This window comes from Zingiber officinale, chromosome 4A, assembly GCF_018446385.1.
Source record: "Zingiber officinale cultivar Zhangliang chromosome 4A, Zo_v1.1, whole genome shotgun sequence".
NCBI lineage: Eukaryota > Viridiplantae > Streptophyta > Magnoliopsida > Zingiberales > Zingiberaceae > Zingiber > Zingiber officinale.
The window spans coordinates 108,775,642-108,795,494 of NC_055992.1; the positions used below are offsets into that span (position 1 = coordinate 108,775,642).

Genomic DNA, 19,853 nt, shown 5'->3' on the forward strand with positions numbered 1-19,853 from the left:
CAGAATAATGATGGAAGAGATTCAATGATTTCATCAATTTAAAAGATAGAGATCGCCCATTAATATAGTGGATCAGGATCTGATCCGTTAAAAACGGATCAGAGATCCTGCTCCTAGTCAACTTTGAGCTGTCTGACGTCTCGAGTTTTTAGCTCTTTACTTCCTGACTTCTTGAGTTCCCAAGGAAAGGAGCACAGTAATTATTATGATATAGGTTATAAAGAAGTGCGTTTTGCGAGGAGCACTCTTGATTCCTCTGACGCATATTATTCTATGCAAGAATCATCGTGTCACGAGAAGATAGCTAGTAGAAGATTTCAACGTCATCTCCTGGATTGCAAGGTGAATTTCTATTTTTGTATCACCGCAATGAGATTTCTTCCCCATAGCAATCTGTTAAAAATAATTAATATTAATATTTATTTTTACCATATTGACTTTTTTCTAATATGTTAACAATAAATAAATTTAACGCATTACCTTAATGTTTTAAATAAATTATAAATATAAGTTGCACTTCATAAATTTGCAAAAAGAAATTCGCAATTAAATTGGGATCATTTAAACGTGGCAGGCAAAGCACAGTCGCTGCCGCCTTGTCACCTCTCGTCCTTTCTATAATTTCCCTATAAAAAAAATGATATACTTAAGGAAAAAAATTTAAAAAATACATTATAGACACATAAAGTGATGAAAAAAAAAAAACAGTGAAATTGTGAGTCTTATATGTCTGTCTTGAGCTTTTCCTTGAGTTCATATGGCGCCGGAGAAATGGCCTGAGTGGCGCTCGCTCTGCTCATCAACTCCGCCTCCACCAATACCATTGCCCTTTTCTACACATTGTTAATCCATTCCGCCATGGCCGCCGCATCCTTCTCTGCCACCTCCGACGATGGAGCCGCTGTCACCGAGACCGCGCCCCTCCGCGTCTTCTTCATCCCCTTCTTCGCGTCCGGCCACATGATTCCCATGGTTGACCTTGCCTGCCTTTTCGCCGGTCGGCCCGGAGTCGAGCCCACACTCGTCCTCACACCCGCCAACGCCGACCTCATCCGTTCCACCCTCGACCGCTCCGCCGCCGCTGGCCGCTCAGTCCGCCTCCTCCTCTTCCCCTTCCCTTCCGTCGGGCTCCCCGATGGTGTTGAGAGTATCGCTACCGCCCCCGCCTCTGACACCTGGCGCGTCCACAAGGCCGTCGAGCTCGCCCAGTCCGTCCACGACGAACTCATCCGACTCCACCGCCCCGACGCCGTGGTCGCCGATATCCCCTATTGGTGGACCACTTCCATCGCCGCTGACCTCGGCATCCCTCGCATTACCTTCCACGCCGTCGGCTGCTTCCCCCAGCTCGTCATGAACAACCTCTTCCGCATCCGGTCGGAGCTAGCCATCAACAATGGGAGTAGTAGTCCTACTCCGATCGTGACCGTCCCGGGTCTGCCAGGGAGGTCGATTTCCATCCCGCGGGCGGAGCTCCCGAGCTTTTTAAAGGCGCCCAATCACATGACAGCCGCGTGGGATCGGATGAAGCAGGCGCAGCTGAAGTGTCACGGCGTGGTGGTCAACACCTTCAGCGGCCTCGAAGGCGAGTACTGCGAGGAGTACCGCCGGGTGGACGCCCGGCGCGCCTGGTTCGTGGGCCCAGTGGCGCTGGCCGCCAATGCAGGCATCGAGCGGGGAGGAGGCGAAACAGGGGAGGCGACCGGAAAGGAGTGCCTGCGGTGGTTGGACGAGCGGGAGGAGGGGTCGGTGGTGTTTGTGTGCTTCGGGAGCTGGTGCTTCTTCACGGATGAGCAGCAGCGGGAGCTAGCTGCCGGGCTGGAAGCCTCGGGCCGACCGTTCCTGTGGGCGGTGAGGGCGGCGGAGGAGAACGGATGGATGGAGGAGGGATGGGAGGAACGGGTGAAGGAGAGGGGACTGGTTGCCCGGGGCTGGGTACCACAGGTGGCAATCCTCGGCCACCAGGCCGTGGGGGCCTTCCTCACCCACTGCGGGTGGAACTCTGTTCTGGAAGCCGTCACCGCCGGGGTGCCGATGCTGACGTGGCCGCTGGTATTCGAGCAGTTCATCAACGAGCGGCTGGTGGTAGAAGTGGTCGGCGCGGGACGGCGGGTGTGGGAGGGGCCGCGCGCCGAGGCCGAAGCGGAGAAGACGGTGGTACCGCGGGAGGCCATCGCCTCGGCTGTCACGCGGTTCATGGAGGCGGGCGGAGGGAGGGAAGAGGCCGCGAAGAAGGCCACGGAATTAGCGGCGGCGGCGAGGGCGGCTGTGGAGGAGGGCGGGTCGTCGCAGCAAGATCTGGAGAATCTGATCGACGAACTGGTGGCAGCGGGCCGCCGTGGAAGGGTGGAGAGCCAATTAGCTTAATCAATTACTCCAATTTAGTGGCTATTAATAAAAATGTAGGACGATAAGTATGGATTCTATTGGTACCTGATGCCTTAATGCTTATCTTAATTATTATGAATCTAAAAAGGGACGCACTTCTTATTTTTTTAAATTTATTGTTTTAGAGAAGTTTATATATTAAAGCCAAATAATAATAAAAAATATTATCGACTGGCAAATTAGCTTGCAAAATTCTTTGGAGGAAAGGAAAATATCAGTGCCAACTGCCACGCGTAATTTAGGGAAACGCGGCTTGAACGTCGTTTTATACTAATTATAAAATGCATTTTTCATTTCGTTAAATTTTGTTTTTTTTTCTTTTTCTTTTTAATTTTTGCAGAAAAAACAAGAGTAGGTCTATTCCCCAAAAATTCTAAACAATTTAGGGCAAATTGAGTTTCATTTGTCGATGCTTGTCTGGAGGTGGATAGGGCTATCAGATTAGTCAATTCATGATGAGGTGGTGGGTTAATTATTTAACGGGACGGGGCGGACCAACTCGTCAACTTGGCGGGTCGTGTAACGCCCGCCCCTCCTGCTAGTGGGGCGGGGTTACCTTGCTTGCTTACTTACAAGGGGAAACATACATGCATATTATTATTTCCTTTTCTAAAGTAACACAGCGGAAGAATTCATTTATATATATATTTTTTTACGAAGTCACGATATTATATTCTATCATAAACATGAATAAATATCATGAAGTCATGTGAAACATTAACATAAATAAATATAAGCAAGTCTTTTATTTGTCTTAGCTCAGCCACCACCACACACATCTCTTTGCCTCTCCTGCGGCTCCCCTAGTTCATCCATTCTTTGCCTTTATCTGCGGTACAAGGAAAGTAAGCTATAAGCACACAGGCTTAGTAAGATCCTTTCCTACTCACAAAAACGTATTTCATATCATAAGCATATAACAATGGAATCATAATCATCTAACATCATATCGTGTAGACATAGCATCATAACATATCATCTCATAAAGAACATCATGCTAAATCATGTCATAACTCATAAGAGCATCATGTCATATAAATCATAAGAGCATATCATATCATAAAAAATATCATGAGGTAACACATCATAAATAAAAGAGCATCATATCATATAAATCATAAGAGCATATCATATCCTAAAGAAATATCATGAGATAACACATCATAAATAAAAGAGCATCATGTCATATAAATCATAAGAGCATATCATATCATGAAGAAATATCATGAGGTAACACATCATAAATAAAAGAGCATCATGTCATATAAATCATAAGAGCATATCATATCATGAAGAAATATTGATGTGCGTAGATTATATACTCTTTTATGCATGTTTTTACGCACATTTACATACTTTGAGCATGCTTGATCTATGCACTTTTATACTTCCAGCTTTCTTTTTAGCATATTTACTCTTTTGGTTCGGAGATTTGCTTTTTGTGCATTTTCTATACACAGGAGTCGAAATTGGTGAAGATTATGTGTCCTCGGGCAAGCTTGGAAGGAATTGAAGGGAGAGAGCATCAGGCCGTGTATCACACACGACCGTGTAGTTTTAACAGGAAGGGAAGAGGACATGGCCGTGTGAATCTCACACGGCCGTGTCTTGATTTGAAGAAATTAGAGCAGATGCCTTACATGGCCGTGTAGATCTACACGGCCGTGTGAGTTTCACCACACGGCCGTGTAGCATTTCCAGAGAACAGAAGGGTCCTGGCCGTGTGAGTCACACGGCCGTGCAGCTTTGACAGAGAAGGAACTGGACATGACCGTGTGAATCTCACACGGCCGTGTCATGGGGCCGTGTGATGCCCGATTTCCTCCTCTATTTAAACCCTCCTTCATGAATTGAAAGGGGATCTCTTCCCCTTTGGGGAGAAGGCAAGATTTGGTGGTTTCCTCCCATTCTTGGGAGGATTTCTGGGCGATTCGAGGGGAGTTCTTGACGATTTCGACTCCGGAGCGAGGATTGGATCCGAAGACGAGGCTTCTTCGTAGATAAGTTTTCTCTTTCCCCCTTTTTCTTGGTTTCTTGGATTGGGGATTTAAGAAATGCTTGTAATCTTTATTTCTTCGGGTATTCTTCCTCGATTCATGGAGTAGATCTTGTATTCTAGGATTAAGGGAGTATTTGTATGATGGATTGATGTAATCTCTTATGGATTTGTCATTTTCTTGTTTCAATGACATTGTCTTGCTTGTATCAATTAGATCTTGAATGATTAATGGTGATTTGTGCTTAATTCTCATTCTTGATTGATTGTTTGGATTTCTTGTGGACTTTGTAAAGATAAACTCTCACTCGATCATCCAAGGGATCCACGTGACAGGTGCAAGCCCGTGTAAGGACGTTTGAGAGATAATCTTGAAGAGGAAATAGGAATATTCAAGAGAGTAGGATGGATCTTATGACTAGTTTCTTGTATCTTGATAGATTAATAAGTTGTGGGCTTCTATGTTGATATCCGAGGAAGGCATAGTAATAGGTGCGCTTCTGTGTAAGGACAACGTAGGTTCACGTCTAATTGATCATATTTAGATACATTTCTCAGTCCTTAGCCGGTTATCTATTGCAAGAGAGAACCGACAACTTTCTACAAGTGTTTGGCAATTGAGGGATAAGAATTGGTGAACCATTTACATTCAAGAAATCTTACAAAGAAACCGAAACTTCTAGAATCTCCCTTTATCATAACCCAAAATACTAAACTCTTATTTGTTGATCTTTAATATTAGATTTGTTTACCTTCACTTTGCATTTGAAATAATTGGATAGTTGTTTAGCTAATTTGCATTGAGACATTTCTAGTGCTTATTCCAGTCCCTGTGGATACGATAATCTTTTATATTACTTGCGACATTTCTGTACACTTGCGGAGCGTAACAAATATCATACAAGATGTCTTTTAAAACATGTGTCATGTCATGTGCAAGATGTCTTAAAACATATCATATAGTACTTGAACATAATATCATCATGAGGGCCCGGCTTGTACCACATACATACATAAATGCGCGCAATCCCTAGGACAGGGTAGCTAGCCCCGAACCTACTAGGGAACTAGGTCCGTACTACGACCGTCGACCTAGGGGCGTACTAAGGAGCCCATCCCTTTTTACTAGACCCGTTTATAGCCCGTTGGCCTAGAGACGCTTATGGAGCTCACCCTTGGTACAAGCCATACAAAGTAAAATAACATATCATGGTACATGTCATAACATAACATAATATATTATATCTTGTCATATCATGAAGAGTGCTCTTAGTCCCCAAGGGGAAGCAACTCTTAGACCTTCACTTGTCATATCATAAAGAGTGCTCTTAATCCCAACACAAAGGGAAGCAACTCTTAGGCCTTTGCTTGTCATATCATAAAACATGCATACTTGAGCACATAGCACATCATAAGAGACATTATCATGCATGAATCATAAGCATACATAAATGAGCATAATGCTTGTCATATCATAAAGCATGCATACTTGAGCACATAACACATCATAAGAGACATTATCATGCATGGATCATAAGCATACATAAATGAACACATCACCTATCATAGAGAAACATAATCATGAATGGGATCATTAACTAGCATCTCTTAATTCATAACGTAGCATGTGAGGCACATAATGATTCATAATCGGATCTCAATCACCATATCCTATAAGTGTTAGGACCAAAAGTAGCTAGAGGGGGGGGGTGAATAGCTCGTCGCGTTCGCTCGTTGCTCGGCGTTGCTCGGCGTTGCTCGGCGTTGCTCGTTTCTTCAAGAATATGCAGCGGAAAATACAGAAACAAATACAACAACGCTAACACGGTTGGTTTACTTGGTATCCACCTCACAAGAGGTGACTAATCCAAGGATCCACACCACACACGCACCCTCCACTATGAAAACACTCCTTTTCGGTAACTACCGAGGGCGGAGAAGCCCTACAAGACTCTCAGTACAAGAAGAAAGGAAAGGGAAACAAAATACAAGCGCAAAGCTTACAATGAGTACAGAAAACCCTAACCCTAGCTTCTCTTCTTGCCTTTGATCCGCCTCTTGACTTGGAAAGCTTCCAAGATCCTTCAAGAACTGGCGATCTGATCTTTGAGAGCGCTGTGGAGGAGCTGGCGAGTAATCTGGAGTGAAGAAGATACCGCAGCCATCGAACGCCTGCAGCTATAAACGATGTCAACGGTCGGATCCCGATCGATTCGAATATTCCCAATCGATTGGGGAGGCTTTGGATCGATCCACGGATCGATCCAGAGCGCCTCTGTGCTCTGGAAACGCGCCTGGATCGATCCACGGATCGATCCAGCGCTTATCGCGCGAAGCAGCCGCGTCCCAATCGATCCACTGATCGATTGGGACCTCTGGATCGATCCACGGATCGATCCAGAGGCTCTCTGTTCATTGGGACAGGTCTGGATCGATCCACTGATCGATCCAGAGCCTGGATCGATCCACTGATCGATCCAGCACTTGATTTTTGTCCAAAACCAAGTCCCAAACCTCCCAAACCAACATCCGGTCAACCTTGACCTGTTGGTTTGTCATGCCTAGCATCTAGTCACTCCCTTGACCTGCTAGGACTCCCTTACCAAGTGTCCGGTCAATCCCTTTGACCCACTTGGACTTTTCTCTGTGCCAAGTATCCGGTCAATCCCTTTGACCTACTTGGACTTTTCTTTCATGCCAAGTATCCAGTCAATCCTTTGACCTACTTGGACTTCCCAGCACCAGATGTCCGATCATCCTTGATCCATCTGGATTTTCCCTTGCCTGGCTTCACTCACCAGGACTTTCACCTAGCTTCACTCACTAGGGTTTTCCATCTGCCTAGCTTCACTCACTAGGACTTTCACCTGGCTTCACTCACCAGGATTTTCACCTAGCTTCACTCACTAGGGTTTTCCATCTGCCTAGCTTCACTCACTAGGACTTTCACCTGGCTTCACTCACCAGGATTTCCATCTGCCTAGCTTCACTCACTAGGACTTTCACCTGGCTTCACTCACCAGGATTTCCATCTGCCTAGCTTCACTCACTAGGACTTCCTTCTGCCTGGCTTCACTCACCAGGACTTTTCTTCTGCCTGGCTTCACTCACCAGGACTTTTCTTCTGCCTGGCTTCACTCACCAGGACTTTCATACTGCCTAGCTTCACTCACTAGGTCTTTCATTTTGCCTAACATCCTAGTTAGGACTTCCCAGTCAAGTATCCAGTCAACCTTGACCTACTTGACTCTTCTTCAATCAATATCTTATTGTCAAACATCTAAACCCAAACCAAGACTCAGCTTGGTTACCCTTGACCTGAGGGATATTGCACCAACAATCTCCCCTTTTTTGATATTTGACAATACCACAATAACACTTACAATCCCATATGTAAGTTAGGCTAATCCCATAGCCTCCTTCTTCATGCCACTAGGTAATGAAAGCATAAATTAAGCTCTTCATTCTCCCCCTAAGAGGGCAAACTCCCTCTAGGTAATGAAAGCCTAACTTACTCCCTTTCATGAGTCATTTCATTCTCCCCCTATGACCTTCCCATAGGTAATGAAGGCCTAAGCTTAACCATACATTCTCCCCCTATTGGCACACATCAACCCATCGTTGGACACACATCAACCTATGCTCCAATTCTGGGCACACTTCAACAAATCCATTTGTTGAAGACTCTCCCCCTGAAGAGTTGCTCATCGTTGTTCACAACCTCACTCGTTGTGATCAACACGATAATGAAGGTCCCATACCCTTCATTTATCCTTAACTTCTCCCTCAATGTAGACAACTACCCAACCTTGAGCATTATCTACTACTTGAGTGTCCACTTGAAATAATGAGGATATCCACTCCCTATTTCTCCCCATTTCAAGTTTAAATGCTCAACCTTGAGCAAGTTCACAACAGAAGGTTAACCACCTTCCAAGGTTTATGAAAAATAATTTTCATGTCTTTAAAGAGTCCCTCCCCCTAAAGACAAGGTGGTAACTTCTGTCATTGCACCAACAATGACTTGGAATCCCTAAACCTTTAGGAAACCCAAATTTAGAAGTTTTGAGGTTCAAGTATTCAAAATTTGAAACAACCTCAACCTAAACTTCTACTTAGTCTTCGTTAACCAATCCATCCTTGTTTTCAACATGAAAACACCCTTTGTATGTATACAAATGTATTTAAGGGGTTTGGAATGGTTACCTAGACTAAAATAGGTTCAAAGATGCTGAAATCAGGCCTTCCCAGCCAAAACCAGCAACTTGGATCGATTGAAGTTGGGTTCCAATCGATTGAACCTTTCTGAATCGATCCACTGATCGATTCAGACTCCCTGGATCGATCGGCTGATCGATCCAGCGAGCTTCTGCTCGCGGGAATTGCCGTTTGAATCGATCCATGGATCGATTCAGGAACTCCAATCGATCCATGGATCGATCGGAGCTCTGATAGTTGCTGAAATTCCATTTCAGTCAACTTCAGAAACCCCTAGAAAATTCTACAAAAATCCAAAAATCATGAAATTTCGTGTAGACATTATTTAGGGCGTTTACTATCACGGAAAAATAGTTTTCTATGAAAATACTTCATATTTTCAAAGATTGACACAAACTTGAGAACTTGCAAAAACTTTAGTGTTTTATTCAAGTTTGGGTCTAACTATTCAATGGTGATTACTATCAAAAGATAGCCTTCACCAAGGTTTTCCAAAAACATTTTAAAAACATTTTCAAAACCAATATCCCATCATGTTCCTTGGGCATAATGCACATGACTTGTACATTAGCTTTCCCAATGATGGGAAAACACATAACTATGTGTTTTGATGAACCTAAAAACTCAAAAGAATGCACTAAATCAACATGTTGAGTTTTGTTCATCATCCTAACATCTCACTTGTATCTATTGTGGACAAAACACATACAAGTCACCTTATAGTCTTTGTGAGATGTAGATTTTGGTTTTTGCCCTAATCTAGGGATCATGCATATTTATCTAGGCATTTTAGAAATGTTAGACATCCACCTAGGATGTCACTTGTCAATAAGTGTCGTTAAATGCCATTTGTCCTTAATTACAAGGAATTAAACTTAATGCATGATTATGTCATGGCATACATCAAAAGAAAATAATTTTCAAAAGAAAATATCCTATTACTACATGATGTATGAATGTCATGACATGGTATTTTTGGATTTTTCATAATAAAACATGAATGCAAAACTAGACATGATGTCATGGCATATTATGGGCAAACAATCATGGCAAGATTTAGCATAAATAAAATATACCTAGATTAACTATCTAAGTATCCTTAAAGTCTTAGCTAAACTTACACCTTAAACCTAGATTGCCCTAAAGTGCTTCAAGAGAATGCCAAAGCCTAAATTTGGCATTTCTAATTTCCTTGATTTAATGTATGCCAATTGAAAATAAACATGTCCTCAAATGTTGGCATATTCCATTTTTCCTCAAGAGTAGCACTTTTAAATTAAGGCCCGGATTGCCTTAAATTGCCTAAGAACATACCAAAATCCCAACTTGATAGTTCTAATGAATTTCCCAATATGTGCCATTTAAGATTAAAATCAATTCTTCCACCATTAGGCACATTTTACTCTTTCAAGGAGTAATCAAAAGGTCCATTTCATTTTCAAAGGTTAACTAAAACCTTGAAAATGCTCCTTGAGTGTCAATTTCCTCAAAGTTGGGTTAACTACCCTTCTAATCGGAGTTGACACTCTCTAATCCATCTATGGGGTAGAGAAGATGCTCCTAGGAACCCAACACCTATTGGTGCTCCTTGGATGCTCTAGGTACTCACTAGGGATAACTTCCCTAGATACCTTCCTAGTGACCTTGTTGGGCTTCTTAGAAGCCTTGGTCACATTTTCTAGGTCAACTCTAGGGATAACCTCCCTTGTGACCTTGTTTGTGACTTTCTTAGACTTCTTAGAAGTCTTAGTCACATTTATTGCAACAATACTCTTAGGGATGACTTCCCTAGTATTTTTGGCTTGACCACTAGACCTAGGGTTTGTTCCATAACTATATGGAACTCTATGGTAAGAGGGCACATCTTTCTTAGCCTTTGGTTTGTATCCCAAACCTCTATGGCCATTGGATGACTTTTGTACCCCTAAACCTAGGTTATGCTCATTTTGCCCTAATAGAATATTTTCCATCCTTTTTAGGGTCTTTTCCATTTTATCAAGCCTTGATCTCAAGACTTGATTTTCTATCACTAAGTCCTTAGTTTTTGGTTTTTCATTTGATCCATGAGCATTTTTATTCTTGGGCTTGTATCTATTATCCTCAGTGTTCTTGCCTAGGTTTTTACCTACATTCCTAGCCTTAGGGATAGTAGTTTTGGCATGTAGGGCCACATGCTTTTCCTTAAAGCCCTCAAGCTTCCTATTCTTATGGTAAATCGCATTAAAATGATAAAAATTTGACCTAGCATGCTTTTTACCATTTTGCAAGGGAATAGGCTCAATGAAAGTTACCTTCCTTTTTACCTTGGAGGCTCCCCCTTGACTAGTGCCTCCTTGAGCCTTGACCATCTTCTTCCCCTTGGGGCATTGACTTCGGTAATGCCCTTTTTGTTGACACAAGAAGCACACAATGTGCTCCTTGCTCTTCTTTGTCCCGGGGGTGGTCTCCTTGGGCTTCTCCTTGCCCTTTTGTGCCACTTGGCCCTTCTTCTTGGCCAAGTTGGGACACTTGCTCTTATAGTGCCCATGTTCCCTACACTCAAAACATATTATATGATTTTTATTATTAATTGAAATATTTATACCTTTGCTTGTAGGGGTGGCATCTTTTTCTTTGGATCCGGAGGTAGAAGCTTCCTCTTGATCGGACGTCACCAAGGATTGCTCCCCCTCAATCCTAGAGGTGGAGGCTTCATCATCTTGAATATGAAACAAGGAGTATGCTCCCTCCTTGTTCCCTTCGTTGCATTCCCTTGAGGATGAAGCTTCTTGGATCTCCTCTTCTTCGGAGGTTGAGCATCTCTCAACCTCGGAGTCCCCCTCTTGGTCTTGATCCAATGAGTCGCCCTCTTTGGATTCTCCTTGATTTGATACAGTGGAGGGGATCTCATGAATTCTTGCCAATTTGCTCCAAAGCTCCTTGGCATCTTCAAACTCTCCAATTTGTTCCAAGATGTTGCTTGGCAATAAATTGACCAAAAGCTTGGTCACTTTGTCATTGGCCTCACATCTTTGGATTTGGTCTTTGCTCCACTTGCTCCTTTTGAGTACTTTGCCCTTGGAATTTGTGGGAGCTTCAAAACCTTCCATGAGAGCAAACCATTGCTCTATCTCCATCATAAGAAAATTTTCGATTCTTGATTTCCAAGAATCGAAGCTTGTAGATGAATATGGTGGAGCCACCCTTGTGTCAAATCCAAGTCCATCTTGGAATTGCATCTTGAAGTTGAGCTTGATAGAATCTTGAACTTGAAGAATTTGCTCCAACTTCTTCACCCTCTAGCTTTTCTTGATATGTTTGCCCCTTCCGGCGGTGATTCTGGTGAAGAGCAACCTTGCTCTGATACCACTTGTTAGGACCAAAAGTAGCTAGAGGGGGGGTGAATAGCTCGTCGCGTTCGCTCGTTGCTCGGCGTTGCTCGGCGTTGCTCGGCGTTGCTTGTTTCTTCAAGAATATGCAGCGGAAAATACAGAAACAAATACAACAACGCTAACACGGTTGGTTTACTTGGTATCCACCTCACAAGAGGTGACTAATCCAAGGATCCACACCACGCACGCACCCTCCACTATGAAAACACTCCTTTTCGGTAACTATCGAGGGCGGAGAAGCCCTACAAGACTCTCAGTACAAGAAGAAAGGAAAGGGAAACAAAATACAAGCGCAAAGCTTACAATGAGTACAGAAAACCCTAACCCTAGCTTCTCTTCTTGCCTTTGATCCGCCTCTTGACTTGGAAAGCTTCCAAGATCCTTCAAGAACTGGCGATCTGATCTTTGAGAGCGCTGGCGAGTAATCTGGAGTGAATCGGAGAAGAGATTGCCGCAGCCATCGAACGCCTGCAGCTATAAACGATGTCAACGGTCGGATCCCGATCGATTCGAATATTCCCAATCGATCGGGGAGGCTTTGGATCGATCCACGGATCGATCCAGAGCGCCTCTGTGCTCTGGAAACGCGCCTGGATCGATCCACGGATCGATCCAGCGCTTATCGCGCGAAGCAGCCGCGTCCCAATCGATCCACTGATCGATTGGGACCTCTGGATCGATCCACGGATCGATCCAGAGGCTCTCTGTTCACTGGGACAAGTCTGGATCGATCCACTGATCGATCTAGCACTTGATTTTTGTCCAAAACCAAGTCCCAAACCTCCCAAACCAACATCCGGTCAACCTTGACCTGTTGGTATGTCATGCCTAGCATCTAGTCACTCCCTTGACCTGCTAGGACTCCCTTACCAAGTGTCCGGTCAATCCCTTTGACCCACTTGGATTTTTCTCTGTGCCAAGTATCCGGTCAATCCCTTTGACCTACTTGGACTTTTCTTTCATGCCAAGTATTCAGTCAATCCTTTGACCTACTTGGACTTCCCAGCACCAGATGTCCGATCATCCTTGATCCATCTGGATTTTCCCTTGCCTGGCTTCACTCACCAGGACTTTCACCTAGCTTCACTCACTAGGGTTTTCCATCTGCCTAGCTTCACTCACTAGGACTTTCACCTGGCTTCACTCACCAGGATTTTCACCTAGCTTCACTCACTAGGGTTTTCCATCTGCCTAGCTTCACTCACTAGGACTTTCACCTGGCTTCACTCACCAGGATTTCCATCTGCCTAGCTTCACTCACTAGGACTTTCACCTGGCTTCACTCACCAGGATTTCCATCTGCCTAGCTTCACTCACTAGGACTTTCACCTGGCTTCACTCACCAGGATTTCCATCTGCCTAGCTTCACTCACTAGGACTTTCACCTGGCTTCACTCACCAGGATTTCCATCTGCCTAGCTTCACTCACTAGGACTTTCACCTGGCTTCACTCACCAGGACTTTTCTTCTGCCTGGCTTCACTCACCAGGACTTTTCTTCTGCCTGGCTTCACTCACCAGGACTTTCATACTGCCTAGCTTCACTCACTAGGTCTTTCATTTTGCCTAACATCCCAGTTAGGACTTCCCAGTCAAGTATCCAGTCAACCTTGACCTACTTGACTCTTCTTCAATCAATATCTTATTGTCAAACATCTAAACCCAAACCAAGACTCAGCTTGGTTACCCAGGTCAACCTTGACCTGAGGGATATTGCACCAACAATAAGGAGGCCGAAACATTCAAAGTATTTCCCTAGGGTACAAGCAACATAAAAGCATATGAACCCTAAATCAATTTCATAGCATTTATCATAAATAACATCATGAGCATATTTAGTTAGGTTCTAAGCTTCCTAGGTCTTTCAACCTAGTTGTGGCCGAAACCTTGTTAGCATGAACCCAGGTTACAAGTGGCACAAAACATATGAACCCAAAACCAATTTCATATCATATACTTTAAGGAACATCATGAGTATGTTTTGTTTAGGTTCCAAGCTTCCTAGGTATTTAAATCTTGTTCTTGGCCGAATAGTAAGGAGCATGAAACTAAGTTCTAAACAACATACAAGCATGAAAATATCATGTTAACTTCATATCATTTCATAAGGAAAGTCATGAGCATGTTAAATCAACTTTTAAACTTTCCTAGGCTCCTAATCCCATCATGGCCGAAAGTTCAAAGAGTATGAACCTAAACTCTAAACAACATACAAGCATATAATCTCATGTTAGCTTCATATCATATCATAAGGGAAGTCATAAGCACGTTAAACCAATTTTTAAGCTTCCCTAGGTCTTGAATTCTATCATGGCCGAAAGTTCATGAAGAGGGAATTTAAACTCTAAACAACATACAAGCATGAATATCAAGCTAACTTCATATCATATCATAAGGGACGTCATAAACATATTAAACCAATTTTTAGGCTTCCCTAGGTCTTGAATTCTATCATGGCCGAAAGTTCATGAAGAGGAAATTTAAACTCTAAACAACATACAAGCATGAATATCAAGCTAACTTCATATCATATCATAAGGGAAGTCATAAGCATGTTAAACCAATTTTTAAGCTTCCCTAGGTCTTGAATTCTATCATGGACAAAAGTTCATGAAGAGGGAATTTAAACTCTAAACAACATACAAGCATGAATATCAAGCTAACTTCATATCATATCATAAGGGAAGCCATAAGCATATTAAACCAATTTTTAGGCTTCCCTACACTACAACAAAAATCCTCATAGACATCGGTTTTCCACCGGTGTCTATTTCATTTTCGACCGATGTCTATGAAGCCGATGTAAAAGGTCTGCCATTTTAGACATCGGGTTAAAACCGGTGTAGTATCACTTAACGACACCGGTCTTCGAATCGGTTATTAACCGGTGTAGTATCACTTAACGACACCGTTTCATAAACGGTGTAAAACCGATGTAATATTGTATGTTAATAACACCAGTTTTGGCAGCGGTAAATGACCGATGTAATATTAGTTAATAACACCGGTTTTACAGCGGTGGAAAACCGATGTAATATGGATATTTTTTAACAGCACAAATTTGATTTCCGAAACAATGAAAAATCGACAGTAATAAAAAAAACACAAATATTCACAAATTACACAAATATTCTTCATTTAACAATATCCATAAAATACACAAATATTCACAAATTATATAAATAATCTTCTTACAACAGTATCCATAAAATACCCAAACATTCTTTTTACATCAAAAGCTAGCTAATAAATATCAAAATCAAGATAGAACATTCTTTTAACAACACATCAAGGTAGAACCGCACTTCAAATGTAATCTAGCATGCATTCCGCCCAATCGAACCGCACTTCATCAATTTCAACTCTAGAGTAGTTGAGATTTGTAAACTGTAAAAACACATAAATAATATATTAGTAAAGATGCAATTTTGAAAGCTGGAAATGCAGTTTTTTGAGTTAAAACATCCACTGTTTGTGTTTTCTGAGTTAAAACATCCACTGTTCTAATCTGTCAAAAAAAAAATAAGAACCAAATAGTTCAACTTGCCTCTGTGGTGGTTCCCATCATTCCTCAGAAGAAACCCCAAGGGTTTTAGTGATCATCTGTGTGGACTGCGGAGCTGGAATATTTCAACCTCCCCTGGGCCAAAGGGGGCTCACTGCCACAATGTTGTTAGACAAAGACTTGATTTTGCTTCTGAAAACCAATCTGCAGATGAACATCCAAAGGAGGCATTCATGGAATCAAAATCTATCATAAAGGAGAAATATAACACAGCTACCAACTCCAGAGCTAAGATAACAGTTTAACATGGTGAAGGATTGGAGGTTGAAGGTGAAGAATCAGAAGCAGATATTGCTTTTGATCTGAATCGTTCCAACAACCAAGTACCAGATATGCACATAAGGCTGCCAGAATATCCAACTCCTATTCATCATTCTAGAAGAGAATTATTGAAGAAGAATTGGAAGCATCTGGCTAGAATGGTTGGCAAGGCAAATAGTATAGATAAAACCCACATTATTGAGATATCAAAATAGAATATCATTCAGAGTCATGTAAAGTTAGATGGTGATACAACTTTAGTGCGAGGGGAAATGGAGAATGAACAAGTTAAAAGTTCTTATAATCATGTTGACAATGCCCGAAGAGGTTCCATATATCCAATTTCAGGTGATAAAGGCTCTATGCAGACACACGCCGGCAATATTCCACAATTTCCACCGGAATGTAAAAGGAGGAGAACCATGCTAATGCACAATGTGGAATTTGGTCAAATGACACGAGTCTCCAAATCATGTAGCTTTGTAGATGAACAAAATCTGGTACCGTTGGGTGATTTACAAATCTCAGATTTCATGTTGACCTTTGGTCCCATCAAATGGGTGACAAAGAAGAGATCAAAGGTGCCTATTCGAGTCCCTAAGCCGGTTCTCACTGAGATAGTTGCAGGCTACAAAGATCTTTTGCAAAACCTTAAAAGCAGACACCAGGCATGCATCAAAGCCTTGTTCACAGATACTCGTGTGAGAATGAAAATAAGAAAACGAACAATAAGGAAACATGTTCATCACCAGCAGTGAATGTTTTCATCTCATGGATTACATGCTTGCTCTAAAATGATAAATGATGCACCACAATTGTAGACGAGTGGTAGAATTTTGGAAATGCAATTTTGAAATGGAAGTTCTGGCTCCTTTTTATCTTTTAAATGAGTTAGCACACCAGGCTGTGTCAAAATTAAGAACCAAGATATGACTTTTGCAGCAGTAAAATTTACATTCTGTTATTGTGACAATAGTAATCACACGCTAATTTCTTGACAAAGTTTTTCAAGAAAGACCAAGTTATGGCTTTGAGAAGAGTAAAAGGTAAAAAGCATTTAATGTCCGAAGCAAAATTTTCTTGGGGAAATTTTAAACAAATAAAGCTATGTCATTAGCAAGACTTAAAAGTGTAGCTATTCTGTAATGCACTAACATCTTGTAATTAAAACTAAGTTACTAATCAGAAAATTCAACAATTGAACTTGGATTCGATGCTCTAATCCAATTTGTTGTACTTCAATGCCTCTTTGTTGTTTCATCTCAAAAGAAACAAAATCACTGAAGAAGGAAATACATTTAAAAAAAAATTCCTTAGCGGAACCAAACAATCTAATGTCAGCCCATTAACATGAAAAAAAAATAAATCAAATGCAATAAAATATTTAAACCTTTTGAACTTGACAACAGATATGACTTGTTTAGGTATAAAACTCAAACCTATCTTCCATCCATGCAACGCTGTACAAGTCACCAAGGCAAGTCATATATTCCGGTGGTGGTGGAGGATCCATCCCAGGATAGTAGGTTCCCCATCTGCTTTCAACAGCATTGGATGCTGTTGTCACATATACATTAAGGTCTTCTGGCATTAAACCTTCAAAGATACTGCCACTCTCACATGCTTCCACATAAATAATCTATTCAAACGAACACCAACAAAGATCAGCAATTAACTTGGTTATAATACACATTTTGTAATCAAAAGTTACCCATCAGCTACACTCACACAATTATAGAATTTACTACTACCTTGTTTCAAGGCAAGTCATGAGAATCGTCAGATAAGGCACATAAACGTAAAAAATAATCAACAAGTCACAAGCAGCCACTGTAAAGTGTCCAAGTACCAAGTGTATGTTAAATATGTAAAAGGGAGACAAAAAAGAAAATCATCATAATTACTCAAAAAGCAAACCTATTTCACCAAGTGGATCGGATTCATTCCTTACCTCATGGTTACATGCCATTATTTTACCTAAAATTAAATTTATCAAGGTTGTGCAAATCATACCTGGAATCTTGTTAACCAATATGCGAGCTTTTTCTGCATGTTTGAGATTTAAATGTGCACCTCTACTTGAGTTATATCTGTTATCATCCTGAATGGAAATTATGTACGATAGAGATTAAATTCTGTTAATTTCAAGCATTTTTCCAAGGGAATGAATAGTGCATGACAAACTTACATACTCCATGGACAAATTGAAGTTCACCGACTAGAGTGTATAATGAAATGCATAAAGCAGTATATATAAAATTTACAACTCATGTTGATTGCAACTGCTTTCTTACAAAAATTCTTGTAAAAAAGGGCAGTATGATTCTTTCTTTCACATGACTTGCTCAAAGTTGGGGAACAAAAATATTCTGAAATGAAAAAAAAAAGTTCAATATATAACCAATAACAAAATTCCCCATCATAGACATATTTGCATAAAATAAAGGGTTAATTAATAAATCTATTACAACCTATGGAATTCCATATCTATGAAAACATTAAAAAGAGTTAATAATTAGTAGTCATCGTAATTTACTTCCATGGAGAACACAAAAGGCACAACCTTTACCAATTTCCCAGCGGAAGGTGTGATTTTTATGGTCCTAATGAGACGATGCTGCGGTTACAAAGAGAATTAAGAGCAAAAAATTAAGGAGAGAAAATAATGAAGAAATTGACAGTACATTTTTTTCACAATATAAATGCTATTGCATGGACAGAATTTATTACTGATGATGCTTGGTGATCAATATTGAGCACACAACTATCATGCAGATGAAACCAAGTTTTCTTGCCTAAGCTTCCTTTCATCTGACAATGTCTTGGCAAATTTAACAAGTCGTTCCTTGTTCGACATTGTTCCTCCCTCCCCATCCACCACCGGCACCGATTGCCCAGTCTCCAAGTTCACCCGCGACGCCGGCTTCTCCAGCAGATTCTCCCCAATCCGAACTAAATTTCTTAAGTTCCACTTTGTTGAATTATCCACCGAAGCCGCAGCGCCAGTCAAGGTATCGTCCTGCCATTCAATCAATCGTACAATATCTTCAGTTAAAATCGATCGACTCATACGGTTACTTCATGGAAACATGATTTTATTTAAACCATAATTCTGGAGTAAATATAAACATGATTATAATCTATAATTTTGTTTGATTTTACATAATCGTTAACAAAAACTTGTATTATCAAGCACCTCTTTGTTCTCATCTCTTATAATCTCTATGATTATAGGTATATCTTGCACAAGCGTGAATTAAGAGTTTTGAATGGTTCAACCGGATCTGCAGACTCCATACTGGGGACTGAAATCTCTCCAGAATCGATAGCTGTCTTGATCCCGTTTCCATTCTTATCGAGATCTTCTTCTGTCACAGAAACTTCATGAACTTTTTTCTTATTATCGGTGCAGACTAGAGCAGAATCTTTCAGTTGATGAACAGGCTGCACAGTGCCAGCTTCCATTAGGGATCTCTCTGATAGAGTAGTCAGTATAGGAAAAATGGTGAATTGCATCACAAACTAAAATTACATTTCTAAATTATGAATCTAGGAGCATAATTGGATGCAAGAAAGTAATAACAATATTCATCTAACATTCTAAACAAGATAGGTTGTTGACCTGATTATGACAAGAGGACAAGTTTGAAGCTAAAGTAGTCATCTTTTTCACCAATTTTTTTGCACTTTATTCCATATATGAAGAATGAGGAACGTTTGGTTAGTATATCAGCAGATCTACAAAAAAAGGGTTCGAGTTGCTTGATAGTAGTCTTGATAGTCGTCTGCAAGATGTTGGGACCAACATCCTGGTTAAACAACTCTGCTGACTGCTCATAATCACCACTTTTCAATTTTGAATCAATCAGGCTAAAGTCTAAAAAAGATTTGGTCATGTTCTCATCAAAGATTCCCAAAAGAAAATCACACAACAGAGCAAATTTTGCTGAAATCAAAATCTCAAAGGAAGCCTTTTCACACTTTCTAGTGTTAGTATCTTCTTTGTGATCACTGGCGGTGAATTCCAAAACTATTTGTTCATTACCTGACAAAGA

General features: G+C 41.3%; 1 protein-coding gene across 1 annotated transcript; it reads left to right on the plus strand.

Annotated features, from left to right (window-relative positions):
* Positions 1-530: 530 nt before the first annotated feature.
* On the plus strand, positions 531-2,475 carry LOC121970527 (scopoletin glucosyltransferase-like). Its single transcript, XM_042521300.1, has one exon. It carries the CDS (start codon positions 859-861, stop codon positions 2,365-2,367), a length of 1,509 nt encoding a protein of 502 aa, XP_042377234.1. The 5' UTR covers positions 531-858; the 3' UTR covers positions 2,368-2,475.
* The last annotated feature ends 17,378 nt before the right edge of the window (positions 2,476-19,853 follow it).